A 19,883-nucleotide genomic window follows, 5' to 3' on the forward strand; every position below is an offset into this window, starting at 1 on the left:
ACAGTAGGAGAGACAGAGAGAGAGAAAGGGGAGAGAGTTGGATAGCAAGATAGAGATAGAGAGACAGAGAGAGACAGAGCGAGAGTAAGAGAGTTTTCTTCAAACAACAGGTGAGGTTATTTGTGATTGTAGATATTTCATTTTTCATTGTAGAGAAATGTGTATAATATTTATAAGATACTTTTTAAATTCCTAGTTTTGAAGGTTCCAGTGTAGAATAATCCACCATGTGTTCTTACTCTCTGGAAACGTTATGTTGAGGTTTTTCATCCCTACCCACTTCCAATACTTTAGAAACCTAACCTAACAATCACTGATTGTTCCTGTCTCTGAACAGGTGATAACCCTCTATGTGGGGAGCATTATCTCCACCTGTCCTGCCACGTCATATCAGTAAAGAAGGAGAAAGACAGTTTGTGTTGGTAAAGTGTTGCAACCTTGAAGTGCATTCATTTTAATCATATATCCTTTGAATTTCACAGTGATGGAAACGTTGTTGTATCTCACCCTGCTAATCTCAGGTCAGTTTACTGTGTGTGTGTCCCAGCAAATATGCCCACATTGGGCCGATGTGATCTTGATAATCAGCTCCATATTATCCCCAAGACATTGACCAGGGTGGCCCAGTGTGTCCAAGTGTTGTCCGCTCATATCTGGTGAGGACAGCCTTCACTGTTCCTGAAATAATCAAATCAAATTAAAGTTCATTTGTCACGTTCGCCGAATACAACATGTTTAGACCTTACAGTGAAATGCTTAAAGGCTCTAACCAACAGTGCAAAAAAGGTATTAGGTGAAACATAGGTAAGTAAAGAAATAAACACAACAGTAAAAAGACAGTGAAAAATAACAGTAGAGAGGCTATATACAGTAGAGAGGCTATATACAGTAGAGAGGCTATATACAGTAGTGAGGCTATATACAGTAGAGAGGCTACATACAGTAGAAAGGCTCTATGCAGTAGAGAGGCTATATACAGTAGTGAGGCTATATACAGTAGAGAGGCTATGTACAGTAGAGAGGCTATATACAGTAGAGAGGCTATGTACAGTAGCTAGGCTATATACAGTAGTGAGGCTATATACAGTAGTGAGGCTATATACTGTAGTGAGGCTATATACAGTAGCTAGGCGATATACAGTAGAGAGGCTATGTACAGTAGCTAGGCTATATACAGTAGTGAGGCTATATACAGTAGCGAGGCTATATTCAGTAGAGAGGCTATATACAGTAGCGAGGCTGTATACAGTAGTGAGGCTATATACAGTAGAGAGGCTATATACAGTAGAGAGGCTATATACAGTAGAGAGGCTATATACAGTAGCGAGGCTATATGCAGTAGTGAGGCTATATACAGTAGAGAGGCTATATACAGTAGAGAGGCTATGTACAGTAGCTAGGCTATATACAGTAGTGAGGCTATATACAGTAGTGAGGCTATATAATGTAGTGAGGCTATATACAGTAGTGAGGCTATATACTGTAGCCAGGCTATATACAGTAGCGAGGCTATAACAGTAGCAAGGCTATATACAGTAGAGAGGCTATATACAGTAGCGAGGCTATATACAGTAGAGAGGCTATATACAGTAGAGAGGCTACATACAGTAGAAAGGCTCTATGCAGTAGAGAGGCTATATACAGTAGTGAGGCTATATACAGTAGAGAGGCTATATACAGTAGAGAGGCTATATACAGTAGAGAGGCTATGTACAGTAGCTAGGCTATATACAGTAGTGAGGCTATATACAGTAGTGAGGCTATATACTGTAGTGAGGCTATATACAGTAGCTAGGCGATATACAGTAGAGAGGCTATGTACAGTAGCTAGGCTATATACAGTAGTGAGGCTATATACAGTTGCGAGGCTATATTCAGTAGAGAGGCTATATACAGTAGCGAGGCTGTATACAGTAGTGAGGCTATATACAGTAGAGAGGCTATATACAGTAGAGAGGCTATATACAGTAGAGAGGCTATATACAGTAGCGAGGCTATATGCAGTAGTGAGGCTATATACAGTAGAGAGGCTATATACAGTAGAGAGGCTATGTACAGTAGCTAGGCTATATACAGTAGTGAGGCTATATACAGTAGTGAGGCTATATACTGTAGTGAGGCTATATACAGTAGCTAGGCGATATACAGTAGAGAGGCTATGTACAGTAGCTAGGCTATATACAGTAGTGAGGCTATATACAGTAGCGAGGCTATATTCAGTAGAGAGGCTATATACAGTAGCGAGGCTGTATACAGTAGTGAGGCTATATACAGTAGAGAGGCTATATACAGTAGAGAGGCTATATACAGTAGAGAGGCTATATACAGTAGCGAGGCTATATGCAGTAGTGAGGCTATATACAGTAGAGAGGCTATATACAGTAGAGAGGCTATGTACAGTAGCTAGGCTATATACAGTAGTGAGGCTATATACAGTAGTGAGGCTATATAATGTAGTGAGGCTATATACAGTAGTGAGGCTATATACTGTAGCCAGGCTATATACAGTAGCGAGGCTATAACAGTAGCAAGGCTATATACAGTAGAGAGGCTATATACAGTAGCGAGGCTATATACAGTAGTGAGGCTATATACAGTAGCGAGGCTATATACAGTAGAGAGGCTATATACAGTAGAGAGGCTATATACAGTAGCGAGGCTATATGCAGTAGTGAGGCTATATACAGTAGAGAGGCTATATACAGTAGAGAGGCTATATACAGTAGAGAGGCTATATACAGTAGCGAGGCTATATGCAGTAGTGAGGCTATATACAGTAGAGAGGCTATATACAGTAGAGAGGCTATGTACAGTAGCTAGGCTATATACAGTAGTGAGGCTATATACAGTAGTGAGGCTATATAATGTAGTGAGGCTATATACAGTAGTGAGGCTATATACTGTAGCCAGGCTATATACAGTAGCGAGGCTATAACAGTAGCAAGGCTATATACAGTAGAGAGGCTATATACAGTAGCGAGGCTATATACAGTAGAGAGGCTATATACAGTAGCGAGGCTATATACAGTAGAGAGGCTATATACAGTAGAGAGGCTACATACAGTAGAAAGGCTCTATGCAGTAGAGAGGCTATATACAGTAGTGAGGCTATATACAGTAGAGAGGCTATATACAGTAGAGAGGCTATATACAGTAGAGAGGCTATGTACAGTAGCTAGGCTATATACAGTAGTGAGGCTATATACAGTAGTGAGGCTATATACTGTAGTGAGGCTATATACAGTAGCTAGGCGATATACAGTAGAGAGGCTATGTACAGTAGCTAGGCTATATACAGTAGTGAGGCTATATACAGTAGCGAGGCTATATTCAGTAGAGAGGCTATATACAGTAGCGAGGCTGTATACAGTAGTGAGGCTATATACAGTAGAGAGGCTATATACAGTAGAGAGGCTATATACAGTAGAGAGGCTATATACAGTAGCGAGGCTATATGCAGTAGTGAGGCTATATACAGTAGAGAGGCTATATACAGTAGAGAGGCTATGTACAGTAGCTAGGCTATATACAGTAGTGAGGCTATATACAGTAGTGAGGCTATATAATGTAGTGAGGCTATATACAGTAGTGAGGCTATATACTGTAGCCAGGCTATATACAGTAGCGAGGCTATAACAGTAGCAAGGCTATATACAGTAGAGAGGCTATATACAGTAGCGAGGCTATATACAGTAGTGAGGCTATATACAGTAGCGAGGCTATATACAGTAGAGAGGCTATATACAGTAGCGAGGCTATATACAGTAGAGAGGCTATATACAGTAGAGAGGCTACATACAGTAGAAAGGCTCTATGCAGTAGAGAGGCTATATACAGTAGTGAGGCTATATACAGTAGAGAGGCTATATACAGTAGAGAGGCTATATACAGTAGAGAGGCTATGTACAGTAGCTAGGCTATATACAGTAGTGAGGCTATATACAGTAGTGAGGCTATATACAGTAGTGAGGCTATATACAGTAGCGAGGCTATATTCAGTAGAGAGGCTATATACAGTAGCGAGGCTGTATACAGTAGTGAGGCTATATACAGTAGAGAGGCTATATACAGTAGAGAGGCTATATACAGTAGAGAGGCTATATACAGTAGCGAGGCTATATGCAGTAGTGAGGCTATATACAGTAGAGAGGCTATATACAGTAGAGAGGCTATGTACAGTAGCTAGGCTATATACAGTAGTGAGGCTATATACAGTAGTGAGGCTATATAATGTAGTGAGGCTATATACAGTAGTGAGGCTATATACTGTAGCCAGGCTATATACAGTAGCGAGGCTATAACAGTAGCAAGGCTATATACAGTAGAGAGGCTATATACAGTAGCGAGGCTATATACAGTAGTGAGGCTATATACAGTAGCGAGGCTATATACAGTAGAGAGGCTATATACTGTAGCGAGGCTATATACAGTAGCGAGGCTAAAACAGTAGCAAGGCTATATACAGGCACCAGTTAGTCAGGCTGATTGAGGTAGTATGTACATGTAGGTATGGTTAACGTGACTATGCATTTATGATAAACAGAGAGTAGCAGTAGCGTAAAATAGGGGTTGACAGTTGGTGGGTGGCGGGACACAATGCAAGTAAACCGATTAGCCAATGTGCAGGGGCACTGGTTGGTCAGGCCAGTTGAGGTAGTATGTACATGAATGTATAGTTAAAGTGACTATCTGATAAACAGAAAGTAGCAGCAGGATAAAAGAGGGGTGGGGGAGGCACACAATGCACATTGTCAGGGTAGCAATTTTATTTCTTGTTCAGGAGGCCTTTAAGTCCTAGACTTGGCACTCCGGTACCGCTTGCCATGCAGTAGTAGAGAGAACAGTCTATGACTGGGGTGGCTGGGGTCTTTGACAATTTTTAGGGCCTTCCTTTGACACTGCCTGGTGTAGAGATCCTGGATGGCAGGCAGCTTAGCCCCAGTGATGTACTGGGCAGTACACACTACGCTCTGTAGTGCCTTGCAGTCGAAGGCCGAGCAATTGCCCTACTAGGCAGTGATGCAACCAGTCAGGATGCTCTTGATGTTGCAGCTGTAGAACCTTTTGAGGATCTGAGGACCCATGCCAAATCTTTTTAGTTTCCTGAGAGGGTATAGGCTTTGTCGTGCCCACTTCACGACTGTCTTGGTGTTTTTGGACCATTCTAGTTTGTTGGTGATGTGGACACCAAGGAACTTGAAGCTCTCAACCTGCTCCACTACCACCCCGTCGATGAGAATGGGGGTGTGCTCGGTCCTCCCTTTCCTGTAGTCCACAATCATCTCCTTAGTCTTGGTTACTTTGAGGGATGGGTTGTTATTCTGGCACCACCCGGCCAGGTCTCTGACCTCCTCCCTATAGGGTGTCTCGTTGTGGTCGGTGATCAGGCCTACCACTGTTGTGTCATCAGCAAACTTAATTATGGTGTTGGAGTCGTGCCTGGCCATGCAGTTGTGGGTGAATAAGGAGTTCAGGAGGGGACTGAGCAAGCACCCCTGGGGACCTCCAGTGTTGAGGATCAGCGTGGCAGATGTGTTGCTACCTTCCTCACCACTTGGGGCGTCCCGTCAGGAAGTCCAGGATCCAGTTGCAGAGGGAGGTGTTAAGTCCCAGGATCCTTACCTTAGTGATGCACTTTGAGGGTACTATTTTGTTGCTGTAGTCGATTTATAGCATTCTCACATAAGTGTTCCTTTTGTCCAGGTGGGAAAGGGCAGTGTGGAGTGCAATATAGATTGCGTCATCTGTTGATCTGTTTTGGCGGTATGCAAATTGGAGTGGGTCTAGGGTTCCTGGGATAATGGTGTTGATGTAAGCCATTACCAGCCTTTCAAAGCACTTCATGGCTTTGGACGTGAGTGCTATGGGTCTGTAGTCAATTAGGCAGGGTGCCTTTGTGTTCTTCGGAACAGGGACTATGGGGGTATGCTTGAAACATGTTGGTATTACAGACTCAATCAGGGACATGTTAAAAATGTCGTGTGAAGACACCTGCCAGTTGGTCAGCACATGCCCAGAGCACACGTCCTGGTAATCCGTCTGGCCCCGCAGCCTTGTGAATGTTGACCTGTTACATCGGCTACGGGAAGCGTGATCACGCAGTCGTCCGGAACAGCTGATGATCTCATACATGCCTCATTGTTGCTTGCCTCGAAGCGAGCATAGAAGTGATTTAGCTTGTCTGGTAGGCTCGTGTCACTGGTCAGCTCGCGGCTGTGCTTCCCTTTGTAGTCTGTAATAGTTTGCAAGCCCTGCAACATAAGACAAGCTTCGGAGCCGGTGTAGTACAATTCAATCTTAGCCCTGTATTGATGCTTTGCCTGTTTGATGGTTCGTCACAGGGCATAGCAGGAATTCTTATAAGCTTCCGGGTTAGAGTCCCACATCTTGAAAGCAGCAGCTCTACCCTTTAGCTCTGTGCGAATGTTGCCTGTAATCCATGGCTTCTGGTTGGGGAATGTACGTACAGTCACTGTGGGGACGACGTCATCGTTGCACTTATTGATGAAGCCATTGACTGATGTGGTGTACTCCTCAATGCTATCGTAAGAATCCCCGGAACATGTTCCAGTCTGTGAAAGCAAACAGTCCTGTAGTTTAGCATCTGCTTCATCTGACCACTTTTTTATAGACCTAGTCACTGGTGCTGCCTGCTTTAATTTGTGCTTGTAAGCAGGAATCATGGGTATAGAGTTGTAGTCGGATTTACCAAATGCAGGGCGTGGGAGAGCTTTGTATAAGTCTCTGCGTGTGGAGTACAGGTGATCCAGAATTATTTTACCTTTGGTTGCACATTTAACATGTTGATAGAAATTAGGTAGAACTGATTTGTTTCCCTGCATTAAAGTCTCCGGCCACAAGGAGCGCCGCCTCTGGGTGAGTAGTTTCCTGTTTGCTTATTTCCTTAAACAACTGACTGAGTGTGGTCTTAATGCCAGCATCCTTCTGTGGTGGTAAATAAACAGCCACTAAAATTTTAGCTGGAAACTATCTAGGCAAGTAGAGTGGTCTGCAATTTATCACAATATACTCTACTTCAGGCAAGCAAAATCTAGAGACTTCCTTAGATTTCGTGCACCAGCTGTTGTTTACAAATATGCACAGACCGTACCCCCTCGTCTTACCGGAGTGTGCTGTTCTATCTTGCCGGTGCAGCGTATATCCTTCTAGCTGAATATCATGTCATCATTCAGCCACGATTCCGTGAAACATAGGATATTACAGTTTTTGATGTCCCGTTGGTAGGATATTCGTGATCGTACCTTGTCTAATTCATTATCCAATGGTTGCACGTTGGCGAGCAATATTGACGGTAACCGCAGCTTTACCACTTGCCTTCTGCGGATCAGTACGAGGCATCCAGCTGTGTCCTCTGTACCTGCGTCTCTTCCTCTTGCAAATAACTGGGATATTGGCCTTGTCGGGTGTTCTGAGAATGTCCTGTGCGTCCTGCTTCGTCTAATCCGAGGTGAGTGATCGCTGTCCTGAAATCCAGAAGGTATTTTTTGCTGTAAGATACAGTTGCAGAAACATTATGTACAAAATAAGTTACAAATAACGTGAAAAACCCCCACATAACAACACAATTGGTTGTAACACTGCCGCCATTTCTTACGCTGCCATTTTACCACCAAATAAGCCCACTCCTTGGATCAGCTGTCCGTTTTGGGCCCATTTGGTCCCCAAAATGAACTTATGTATTGGCCCTGTGTGTATTGACCACCTCATGGTAATTTATCAGTTGTTAATCTTAACAATGTTCTCAAGGTTATTATTGGGTTGCTATGATAAAAAGTAATTAAGATCAACATAAACTACTTAGTCGTTGGGTACTCTGACCTCCCTCTCCTCTGTAGTTGGGTGTTTGGCCCTCCCCTATGTCATTGGGTTCTCTGACCTCGCTCTCCTCCGTCATTGGGTGCTCTGCCCTCCCTCTCCTCTTTCATTGGGTTTTGTGCCCTCTCTCTCCTCTGTCATTGTTCTGGCATGTAAAACCCTTTACACAGAGGGTTCTACAAAGAACCCAAAAGGGTTCTAGCTGTGATAAAATGTGGATCCAGAAAGGGTTATTCAAAGGGTTGTCCAATGAATACAACCACCATTGTGTGGTAGTTACAGAATGTAGCCTGCAGGTCCCAGATCTGTTGTGCTGTCTGGCAACTCCTATGGTTATTGTAATTTATAGCTTGATAAGAACCATGAACAAAAATATGAACAAATATATGAACAAATATATGAACAAATATATGAACAAATATATGAACAAATATATGAACGCTACACGTAAAGTTTTTGGTCCCATGTTTCATGAGTTGAAAAGCTTATTTATAAAAATGTTTTATTTATTTACCAACCTGTTAGTAAGCATTTCTCCTTTTCCAGGATAAAAAATACACCTGAGAGGTGTGGCATATTAAGAAACTGACTAAACAGCACGATCATTACACAGGTCCACCTTGTGCTGGGGACAATAAATGCAACTTAAAATGTGCAGTTATGTCACACAACACAATTCCACATTTTCTGAATACTTATGAAAATCAAATATTTCCATTTTTTATTTGTAATGCATGTACAAAAATGTCTAAAACCTGTTTTTGGTTTGTCATTATGGGGTATTGTGTGTAGATTGATGAGGGGGAGGGGGGGGTAAAAAGTTTTCAATCAACTTTAGAATAAGGCTGCAACGTTTAAAAAAATGTGGAAAAAGTCAAGGGGTCTGAATACTTTCCGAATGCACTGCAGACAATAATATAAAATATAATAGAGCCTTTCATCCAAAAGTAGTCAAGCATACATTTTCCATATTGGTGGCCTCAGGGGAAACAAACCAACAATCATGGCATTGAAAGCACCTTGCTCTACAAACTGAGCCACACAGCAAAACAACACACATGAGAGTTGGCAAGAGCCCACAAACAGATCTGAGACCAGGTTCATTACTGATGTCACATCATTGTGTGTTCCAGGAAATATCCTGGGTCTGTGTGGAAAGTGGAAAGTTCCCCTCTGTCTGATTTGAGAAAGTAATGCAAAATGTAACTAAAGCTCAACAGTATATGGTTTTAACTGATACCAGTGAGTCCTGAAGAGAGGAGTTGATTACACATTATGTCTAGCTGTCTCCATCATCAAGGTAAAATGTTTATCTAGATGTCCAGTAACACATTCTGATTGAGTGTCATGTCCTGCACTTTGTAAAACCCCAGGGTGCATTTTGGTTCCTTTCTAAACATAGAAGTGTGAAGCAAAGAGGACTCTGTCCACAAAATAGGTGAAGTGAACTAGCAAAGAGTTGAGTCCTCCTTCAAAGCCAGGGGCAGAGTGAATACAAAGAGAACAGAGTTATATTTCTCTATTTTATACCACAGTTCACTTTAAACAGGACTGAGATCAGTTACTTTAAACAGTTACTTAAAACACTTTGTCCCCAAAAAATGTACGTTACAGCCTTATTCTAAAGTTGATTGAATCCTTTTTACCCCCCCCCTCATCAATCTACACACAATACTCCATAATGACATACCAAAAACAGGTTTTAGACATTTTTGTACATGCATTACAAATAAAAAATGGAAATATTAAATTGACATAAGTATTCAGAAAATATGGAATTGTGTTGTGTGACATAACTGCACATTTTAAGTGGCATTTTATTGTCCCCAGCACAAGGTGGACCTGTGTAATGAGCATGCTGTTTAGTCAGCTTCTTGATATGACACACCTGTCAGGTGGATGGTTTATCTTGGGAAAGGAGAAATGATCACTAACAGGTTTGTAAATAAATAAAACATTTTTAGAAATATGCTTTTTTGTGCGTATGAAGAATTTCTGGGATCTTTTATTTCAACTCGTGAAACATGGGACCAAACACTTTACGTGTTCATATATTTGTTCTTATTTATTTTTGTTCATGATTCTTATCAGCTGATATCTCAAAGTGTTGTACAGAAACCCAGCCTAAAACCCCAAACAACAAGCAATGCAGGTGTAGAAGCACGGTGGCTCGGAAAAACTCCCTAGAAAGGCCAAAACCTAGGAAGAAACCTAGAGAGGAACCAGGCTATGTGGGGTGGCCAGTCCTCTTCTGGCTGTGCCGGGTGGAGATTATAACAGAACATGGCCAAGATGTTCAAATGTTCATAAATGACCAGCATGGTCGAATAATAATAAGGCAGAACAGTTGAAACTGGAGCAGCAGCACGGCCAGGTGGACTGGGGACAGCAAGGAGTCATCATGTCAGGTAGTCCTGGGGCATGGTCCTAGGGCTCAGGTCCTCCGAGAGAGAGAAAGAAAGAGAGAAGGAGAGAATTAGAGAACACACACTTAGGTTCACACAGGACACCGAATAGGACAGGAGAAGTACTCCAGATATAACAAACTGACCCTAGCCCCCCGACACATAAACTACTGCAGCATAAATACTGGAGGCTGAGACAGGAGGGGTCAGGAGACACTGTGGACCCATCCAAGGACACCCCCGGACAGGGCCAAACAGGAAGGATATAACCCCACCCACTTTGCCAAAGCACAGCCCCCACACCTGAGTATAGCCCACAAAGATCTCCGCCATGGCACAACCCAAGGGTGGGGCGTCAACCCAGACAGGATGACCACATCAGTGAATCAACCCACTCAGGTGACGCACCCCTTCCAAGGACGGCATGAGAGAGCCCCAGTAAGCCAGTGACTCAGCCCCTGTAATAGGGTTAGAGGCAGAGAATCCCAGTGGAAAGAGGGGAACCTGCCAGGCAGAGACAGCAAGGGCGGTTCTTTGCTCCAGAGCCTTTCCGTTCACCTTCCCACTCCTGGGCCAGACTACACACAATCATATGACCCACTGAAGAGATGAGTCTTCAGTAAAGACTTAAAGGTTAAGACCGAGTTTGCGTCTCTGACATGGGTAGGCAGACCGTTCCATAAAAATGGAGCTCTATAGGAGAAAGCCCTGCCTTCAGCTGTTTGCTTAGAAATTCCAGGGACAATTAGGAGGCCTGCGTCTTGTGACCGTAGCGTACGTGTAGGTATGTACGGCAGGACCAAATCAGAGAGATAGGTAGGAGCAAGCCCATGTAATGCTTTGTAGGTTAGCAGTAACACCTTGAAATCAGCCCTTGCTTTGACAGGAAGCCAAAGTGTGTGTGTGTGTGTGTGTGTGTGTGTGTGTTTATGGATGCACCATGCTCTACAAACTGTGTTTATGGATGTGTGTGTGTGTGTGTGTGTGTGTGTGTGTGTGCGTGCGTGTGTGTGTGTGTGTGTGTGTGTGTGTGTGTGTGTGCGTGTGCGTGTGCATGCGTGAGCGTGTGCGTGCGTGTGCGCGTGCGTGTGTGTGTGTGTGTGTGTGTTTGCACACCAGTGTGTACTGCATGTGAACAGATCCATAGATAATATGGTCGGGGTTGAGAAGGTGATGGAGAAAACGTACCTCATGAATCATTATTCTGTTCACAGGATTCTACACACCTTCCTCAAGCCTTCATCAGTATCACCTCATTACCAACCCTATGACCTGGACTGATGCCCAGAGTTACTGCAGAGCACATTACACTGATCTGGCTACAGTAGATGACATGGAGGACCAGAACAGGCTGAGTACCAATGTCAGTAGTTATAATTCCTGGTTATGGATTGGACTGAAGAAGGGAGACTCCATGAAGTGGTCTCTGGCAGACAGACGTTTCTACAGAGAGGGGGAGACTGAGTTCAGAAACTGGGACACTGGGACACCCCAAAATGGTAACTGTGCTTTAATGAGTACAGCTGGGCTGTGGAACAACGCCTCCTGTGATGACCAGCATCACTTCCTCTGTTATGATGGTGAGTGTTTACATACTAATGATGAAGCCTGTTCTAAGTGCTGGAGCTGCCATTGAGTTGAAACATAGACTCATGATAGCTTTAAGTTGTTAATCAGTTATTGATCTGTTATCAAATCAATGACAACATGTACTATAAATGATCAGTAGATTATATTTCACTGGATATTTATATTGATTATTACATTTGACTTTTGCAGGAAAACAAGACACCAACCTAACATATGTCTTAATTCAGGAGAACAAGGCCTGGATAGATGCTCAGAGTTACTGCAGACAGCATCACACAGACCTGGTCAGTGTGAGGAACCAGACTGAGAACACAGAGATAGAGAAGAAGATTTCCCTGATGGGACTTCCTGTGTGGATCGGTCTGTTTCTAGACTCCTGGAGATGGTCAGACCAGAGTGACTCCTCATTCAGAAACTGGTTGCCAGGATGGCCTTCAACAGATCAGGGATACACCTGCACTCTGATGTCTTCTAATCGTTATTATTATGATTATTATTATTATTATTATTATGCTCCATGGATAAATCATCCCTGTGGCCTCAACTGTCCTTTCATCTGCTATGGTAAGTTACAACATTCTCCTCCTGGTCTTAATAATATAATGACAAGATAATTCTAATTCCCCCATGATTCACTACTGTCATTGTGGGATTGTATTATCTTGTAGGTCCAGCTGTGGAGACCCCTGAGAAACCTCAACTGAAGAGACAGGTGGTGAGAATGAAGATGACCCCAAAGGATCAACATCTGAACATCAGCGATCCTGCTGTTCAAGACACCATCTTACAAGATGTGAGTTTCCCCCTGTTCATGAAGAACCACTCAATAATGATTTAAACTCTACAGTTCACCTCTATGATCTCCTCATAGAGTCAAAGGTTTGAAGTCAAGAATGTCTCTGCAAAGCAGGAAGGATTGGTAGTTGTAGATCTTTAGAATTACTATTACAGAGTGCAATATTGTGTGTCTCTGTGTGTCTTTGTGTTTCTCCAGATAAGGAACAAGCTGAAGGAGCAGGGGTTACCTGCAGACATCAAAGTGACATGGAAAAAGCAGCCTGATGGGAAGGTCTTCCACAAGGAGGAAGAGGGGTCTCCCAAGAAAGAAGAGGAGGAGAAGAAGATGAAGAGGAAGATGACAAAGAGAGAACTCTAATTATGTTAAATGTTCTCCTAACTTTTCTCTTTTTTAAATTTAGATTAATTATCTGTACTGGGATGTATTTTCTGAACATAATTAAATGTGTCTTATTAAGTAAATTGTTTAAGTATAAACATCAATAGTGTTTTATGAGATGTTTTTCTTGATAATTTTCTTGACATGTTGTTTTATTACAGGGTGTGTTCTCAAGATAGACATTTCACACATCATGTCTGTAAATGAGTTATTTGTAGTTATGTTGATATTCAGGGCCGTGAAAAAGTATTTGTCTCCTTTCTAATTTTCTCACATTTTACAGATTTAAGATGAAGAATGTTATCAGATCTTCAAAGAAAACAGAATATTAGATGAAGGGAACATGAGTGAACAAGTAACACAACAATTACATACTTATTTAATTTATTTCACAACAAAGTTATGTAACACCCAATGTTCATGTTTTAAAAAGTATCTGTGGGTTTTCAATCATGAACTGCTCATTTCAAGTCCTGCCACAACATCTCAAATGGGATCATTAGGTCTGGACATTGACGAGGTCATTCCAAAACTACAAATGTGTTGCTTTTGAACATTTTCATGTTGACTTGATTGTGATTTTGGATCATTGTCTTGCTGATTCTTGATACTGAGCAGAACTCATGGTTCCTTCTACTAACTGTTTGGACTGGATGGGTCCCATTGTCTCTGCTGAAAACCAAACACTGCATTCCTCAGTAAAACACTTCATATAAATTGTCAAGCATGGTGGTGGTAGTGTGATGGTTTGAGGATGCTTTGCTGAGTTACAGCAGTTCTGCGTGGAAGAGTGGGCCAAAATTCCTCCACAGCAATGTGATCAACAACTACAGGAAGTGTTTGGTTGCAGTCATTAGAGCTAAAGGTGGAACAACCAATTATTGAGTGTAAAGGGGCAATTACTTTTTCACACAGGGGAATTGGGTGTTGCATAACTTTGTAAATTAAACAGACAAAATAAGTATAAATATGGTTTGTCATTTTGCAAACTCAGGTTCCCTTTATCTAATTTTAGGTTTTGGTTGAAGATCTAATAACATTCAGTATTAAAATATTGCAAAAATAGAGAATATCAGAAAGGGGGCAAATACTTTTTCACAGCGCTGTGAGTATCAATGTGTTTTTCTAATTGGAATGTAAATTACTTTAATTGTAAATGTATTTAGACCATAGTTTACATACTGCATAGCCAATGTTCAGCATGTTTTTTATTGGTTAATGAAGATGTCTTTACTGATGATCAAGTAAATACCTGTTACAGATTGACAGTATCGGTCTAGAGTTGTGATTCTTCAAGTTTCAACTTATTTTTATTTGACATATTTTACCTTAATGATAAAGACATCTAGACATAATGTGTAATCAACTCCTCTCTTCAGGACTCTGATACACTGGTACCAGTTAGAACCATGTCCTGCTGACCAGAGCTTTAGTTACATTTTACCTTGATGATAAAGACATCTAGACATAATGTGTAATCAACTCCTCTCTTCAGGACTCTGATACACTGGTACCAGTTAGAACCATGTACTGCTGACCAGAGCTTTAGTTACATTTTACCTTGATGATAAAGACATCTAGACATAATGTTAATCAACTCCTCTCTTCAGGACTCTGATACACTGGTATCAGTTAGAACCATGTCCTGCTGACCAGAGCTTTAGTTACATTTTACATAACTTCCTCAAATTAGACAGAGGGGAACTTTCCACATCAACCCAGACCCAGGATATTTCCTGGAACAAACAATGATGTGACATCTTGTGGCCTCTTACCAACTCTCATGTGTGTTGTGGTGCTGTGTGGCTCAGTTTGTAGAGCATCGTGCTTTTGTCACGGCCGACGAAAGAAGTAGACCAGTAGACCAAGGTGCAGCTTGGTGAGCATACATTTTCCTTTTATTTAAAATGTTGCCAACAAAACAACAAAGGAAGAATCAACCGTGAAGCTTAACTTCGGCTATACTGCCTCTAACAAAGTAAACTTCAAAACTTGAACCAAAAGGGGAGGGTCTGGGTGGGCATCTATTTGCGGTGGCGGCTCTGGTGCGGGACGTAGATCCCGCTCCACCTCTGGCTCACCCCGCTTTGGTGACGTCTTTGGTGTGGGGACCCTAACCGCCGACCCCGGACTGGGCACCCTCGTTGCTGCCACCACCATGCTTCACCCGTTGTTATGGTGCCAGGTTTCCTCCAGACGTGACGGTTGGCATTCAAGCCAAAGAGCTCAATCTTGGTTTCATAAGATCAGAGAATCTTTTTTCTCATTGTCTGAGAGTCTTCATCTGCCTTTTGGCAAACTTCAAGCATGCTGTCATGTGCCTTTTACAGAGGAGTTGCTTCCGTCTGGCCACTCTACCGCATTGGCCTGACTGGTGGAATCTTGCTGAGATGGTTGTCCTTCTGGAATTTTCTCCCATTTCCACAGAGGAACCCTAGAGCTCTGTCAGAGTAACCATCGGGTTCTTGGTCACCTCCCTAACCAAGGCCCTTCTCCCCCGATTGCTCAGTTTTACCCGGAGGCCAGCTCTAGGAAGTGTCTTGGTGGTTCTAAATTTCTTCCATGAGGCCACAGTGTTCTTGGGGACCTTTAACCTCTCTAGGGTATGTGGGATGGTAGCGTTCCACCTGTCAACAGCCAGTGAAACTGCAGGGCACCAAATTCAAAACAACAGAAATCCCATGACTAAAATTCCTCAAACATACATGTATTTTACACCATTTTCAAGATACACTTTTTGTAAATCCAGCCACAGTGTCCGATTTCAAAAAGGCTTATTAAGTGTTATTCACAGAATTAAAGCCATATTTCTCCTTAATGCAACCGCTGTGTCAGATTTTTTTTAAACTTGCAAACCATGCAATAATCTGAGTACGGTGCTCAGACGACAAATCAAGCCATATTGATATCCGCCATGTTGGAGTCAACATTAGTCAGAAATAGCATTAAAAATATTCACTTACCTTTGATGATCTTCATCAGAATGCACTCCCAGGAATCCCAGTTCCACAATAAATGTTTGTTTTGTTTGATGATGTTCATCATTTATGTCCAAATAGCTACTTTTGTTAGCATGTTTTGTAAACAAATCCAAAGTCATGAAGCGCGTTCACTAGTTGCAGACGAAATGTCCAAAAGTTCCGTTACAGTCCGTAGAAACATGTCAAACGTTGTATAGAATCAATCTTTAGGATATTTTAAACATACATCTTCAATAATGTTCCAACCGGAGAATTCCTTTGTCTTCAGAAATGCAATGGAACGCAGGTCATTCTCACGTGAAAGCGCGAGACTGAGCTCGTGGCTGCTGGCAGACCCCTGACTCATTCCCCTCTCATTCGGCCACATTTCACAGTTGAAGCATCAAACAAGTTTCTAAAGACTGTTGACATCTAGTGGAAGCCTTAGGAAGTGCAACATGACCCCATAGACACTGTGTATTCAATTGGGCAAGAGTAAAAAAACAACAAACCTCAGATTTCTCATTTCCGGGTTGGATTGTGTCTCAGGTTTTTGCCTGCCATATGAGTTCTGTTATACTCACAGACATCATTCAAATAGTTTTAGAAACGTCAGAGTGTTTTCTATCCAAATCTACTAATTGTATGCATATTCTAGCTTTCATGGCAGAGTAGCAGGCAGTTTAATTTGGGCATGCTTTTCTTCCAAAATTCCCAATGCTGCACCCTACCCTAGAGAAGTTACATGCTGTATAAATATTTTAGTACCCTTTCCCAGATCTGTACCTCGAGATAATCCTGTCTCAGGGCTCTATGGATTATTCCTTCGACCCCATGACCTGTTATTTTGCTCTGACATGCATTGTCAACTGCTGTACCTTGTATAGACAGGTGTGTGCCTTTCCAAATCATGTCCAATCAATTGAGTTTACCACAGTTGAACTCCAATCAATAACTGTAGTAGAAACATCAAGGATGGTCAATTGAAACAGGATTGACTTGAGCTCAGTATAGAGTCATATAGCAAAGGGGCTGAATATAAATAAATATTTTGTAAATAAGGTATTCTTTAAATATTTTGTTTTTGTAGAAATTTCTAAAAAACCTGTTTTTGCTTTGACACTAAAGGGGTTTTGTGTGTCGATTGACGAGGATTAAAAAAAACAATTTTAGAATGAGGATGTAACATAACAAAATGTGGAAAAAGTGAAGATGTCTTAATTATTTTCCCGCTGAACATAAATTGATTAGGCCCTAATCTATTGATTTCGCAGGGAATACAGACATGCCACTGTTAGTCACAGATAACTGTTAGTCACAGATAACTGTTAGTCACAGATAACTGTTAGTCACAGTTAACTGTTAGTCATAGATTGTCCTTAGGACCTAGTCACAGTATTTTTATGCACTCATTATGCCTGTCCATACCATAACCCTACCTGCACCATTGGGCACTCTGTTCACAACGTTGCAAACCACTAGTCCACACCACACACCACACACTACATAGTGTCTGCGGTTGTGAGGCCGGTTGGACGTACTGCTAAAATCTCTAAAACGATGTTGGAGGCAGCTTATGGTAGATAAATTAACATTAAATTCTCTGGTAACAGCTCCGGTGGACATTCCTGAAATGAGCATGTCAATTGCACGCTCCTTCAAAACTTGAGCAGAGGGCAGAGCACCCAATGACAGAGGAGAGGGAGGGCAGCGCACCCAATGAAAGAGGAGAGGGAGGGCAGAGCACCCAATGACAGAGGAGAGGGAGGTCACAGCACCCAATGAAAGAGGAGAGGGAGGGCAGAGCACCCAATGCTGGAGGTATTTATCTAGGACCACCTGCTCTCTCCATGACAGTTAACAGTAATTTACCAGTCAGCAGATATCAATCCAATTGATCATGAGGGATTCGATGGAACGATCTATTTCGAGTAGAAATCCACTACCAGCCTACTTGACACAACTTGTGGGATGCATTGGTGTTGACTTGGACCATCGTCCTTCTGGAACTCTCTTGATACCTTGTATCACTCTCAATTCTCACTGACCTGAACAATTCTTGAAATTACTCAACCCTTTCATTAAAAGGAGTTGGGTCCTTTTCGGAAAACAATGAGGCAATTTCTGGACAATATGTCTATCTAGAGGACTGGGATATCTCGTTAGGATCAACAGAACCATCACATGAACATGTTCTGTATAGCCTCTAACTGTTTCCTTCTCTAGCTCTGTTCAACCCCTTTTCCAGTGGGATAAATGTCACATCACAGTTTTGTTTGTTTATAGATGAATAACAAATTCAAGCAAATGAGGAGCCGTGTAAGGTTTAAATAGGGACAAACATGTGATGACAGACACACAGTAGGAGAGACAGACAGAGAGAAAAGGGGAGAGAGTTGGATAGCGAGATAGAGAGTTTTCTTCAAACAACAGGTGAGGTTATTTGTGATTGTAGATATTTCATATTTCATTGTAGAGAAATGTGTATAATATTTTTTAGATACTTTTTTTATTCCTAGTTTTGAAGGTTCCAGTGTAGAATAATCCACCATGTGTTCTTACTCTCTGGAAACGTTATGTTGAGGTTTTTCATCCCTACCCACTTCCAATACTTTAGAAACCTAACCTAACAATCACTGATTGTTCCTGTCTCTGAACAGGTGATAACCCTCTATGTGGGGAGCATTATCTCCACCTGTCCTGCCACGTCATATCAGTAAAGAAGGAGAAAGAACAGGTGATAACCCTCTATGTGGGGAGCATTATCTCCACCTGTCCTGCCAGGTCATATCAGTAAAGAAGGAGAAAGACAGTTTGTGTTGGTAAAGTGTTGCAACCTTGAAGTGCATTCATTTTAATCATATATCCTTTGAATTTCACAGTGATGGAAACGTTGTTGTATCTCACCCTGCTAATCTCAGGTCAGTTTACTGTGTGTGTGTCCCAGCAAATATGCCCACATTGGGCCAAAGCTTTCATGCTAATCAGCTACAGATTGTCCCCCAAGACATTGTCTCAGTGTGTCCCAGTTTGCCCTGTGTGGCCCAGTGTGGGCAACCCATATCTCGTGAGGACAGTCTTCACTGTTCCTGAAATAAGATAACTCTTTGGATCAGCTGTCCGTTTTGGGCCCATTTGTTCCCCAAAATGATCTTATGTATTTGTCCTGTGTGTTTTGACCACCTCATGATAATTTCTCAGTTATCGGTCTTTATTTATATATCATTGATTTAGTTCAAGTTAAATCAAATATTGCCAAAGTAAAGAATCAATTGTAACATTTATGAGCCCTAAGTTCTGTAAGGTGTTTTCACATGTGGTCCTGTTTAAAATATCTGATCTCTGTTCAACCCCTTTTCCAGTGGGATAAATGTCACATGACAGTTTTGTTTGTTTAGAGATGAATAACAAATTCAAGCAAATGAGGAGCCGTGTAAGGTTTAAATAGGGACAAACATGGGATGACAGACACACAGTAGGAGAGACAAAATAGAGCAACAAACGTTTATTTATTTTTATTCAACTAGGAAAGTCAAATTCTTATGTACAATGACTGCCAAGTAACAGTGGGTTAACTGCCTTGTTCAGGATCAGAACAACAGATGTTTACCTTGTCAGCTAAGGGATTCGATCTAGCAAGGTTCGATCTAGGCTACCTGTCGCCCCAACATAACTCTGTTCTCTTTGTATTCACTCTGCCCCTGCCTTTGAATGAGGACTCAACTCTTTGCTAGTTCACTTCACCTATTTTGTGGACAGAGTCCTCTTTGCTTCCCATTTCTATGTTTAGAAAGGAACCAAGATCTTTTTCCAACATTCATTCAATGCACTCTGGGTTTTTACAAAGTGCAGGACAAGCCATTCAATCAGAATGTGTTATCAGACAGCTAGATAAACAGACTTACATTTTGAAAG

The 19,883-nt window shown here is 41.9% G+C and overlaps 1 protein-coding gene across 1 annotated transcript; it reads left to right on the plus strand.

Annotated features, from left to right (window-relative positions):
- Positions 1–14,268, plus strand: LOC118936467 (putative C-type lectin domain family 20 member A). Its single transcript, XM_090214893.1, has 6 exons — positions 1–110; positions 483–521; positions 11,456–11,821; positions 12,021–12,395; positions 12,500–12,624; positions 12,826–14,268. Exons 2-6 carry the CDS (start codon positions 485–487, stop codon positions 12,985–12,987), a joined length of 1,065 nt encoding a protein of 354 aa, XP_090071019.1. The 5' UTR covers positions 1–110; positions 483–484; the 3' UTR covers positions 12,988–14,268.
- Positions 14,269–19,883: the final 5,615 nt, after the last annotated feature.

The sequence above is a fragment of the Oncorhynchus mykiss genome, chromosome 21, assembly GCF_057628025.1.
Source record: "Oncorhynchus mykiss isolate SJ-2025 chromosome 21, ASM5762802v1, whole genome shotgun sequence".
NCBI lineage: Eukaryota > Metazoa > Chordata > Actinopteri > Salmoniformes > Salmonidae > Oncorhynchus > Oncorhynchus mykiss.

Coding starts and splice junctions, on each gene's coding strand:
- LOC118936467 (XM_090214893.1), top strand. CDS start 485: ATGGAAACGTTGTTGTATCTCACCCTGCTAATCTCAG. Junction 11,822..12,020: donor TCACTTCCTCTGTTATGATG/GTGAGTGTTTAC, acceptor TGACTTTTGCAG/GAAAACAAGACACCAACCTA. Junction 12,625..12,825: donor AAGACACCATCTTACAAGAT/GTGAGTTTCCCC, acceptor GTGTTTCTCCAG/ATAAGGAACAAGCTGAAGGA.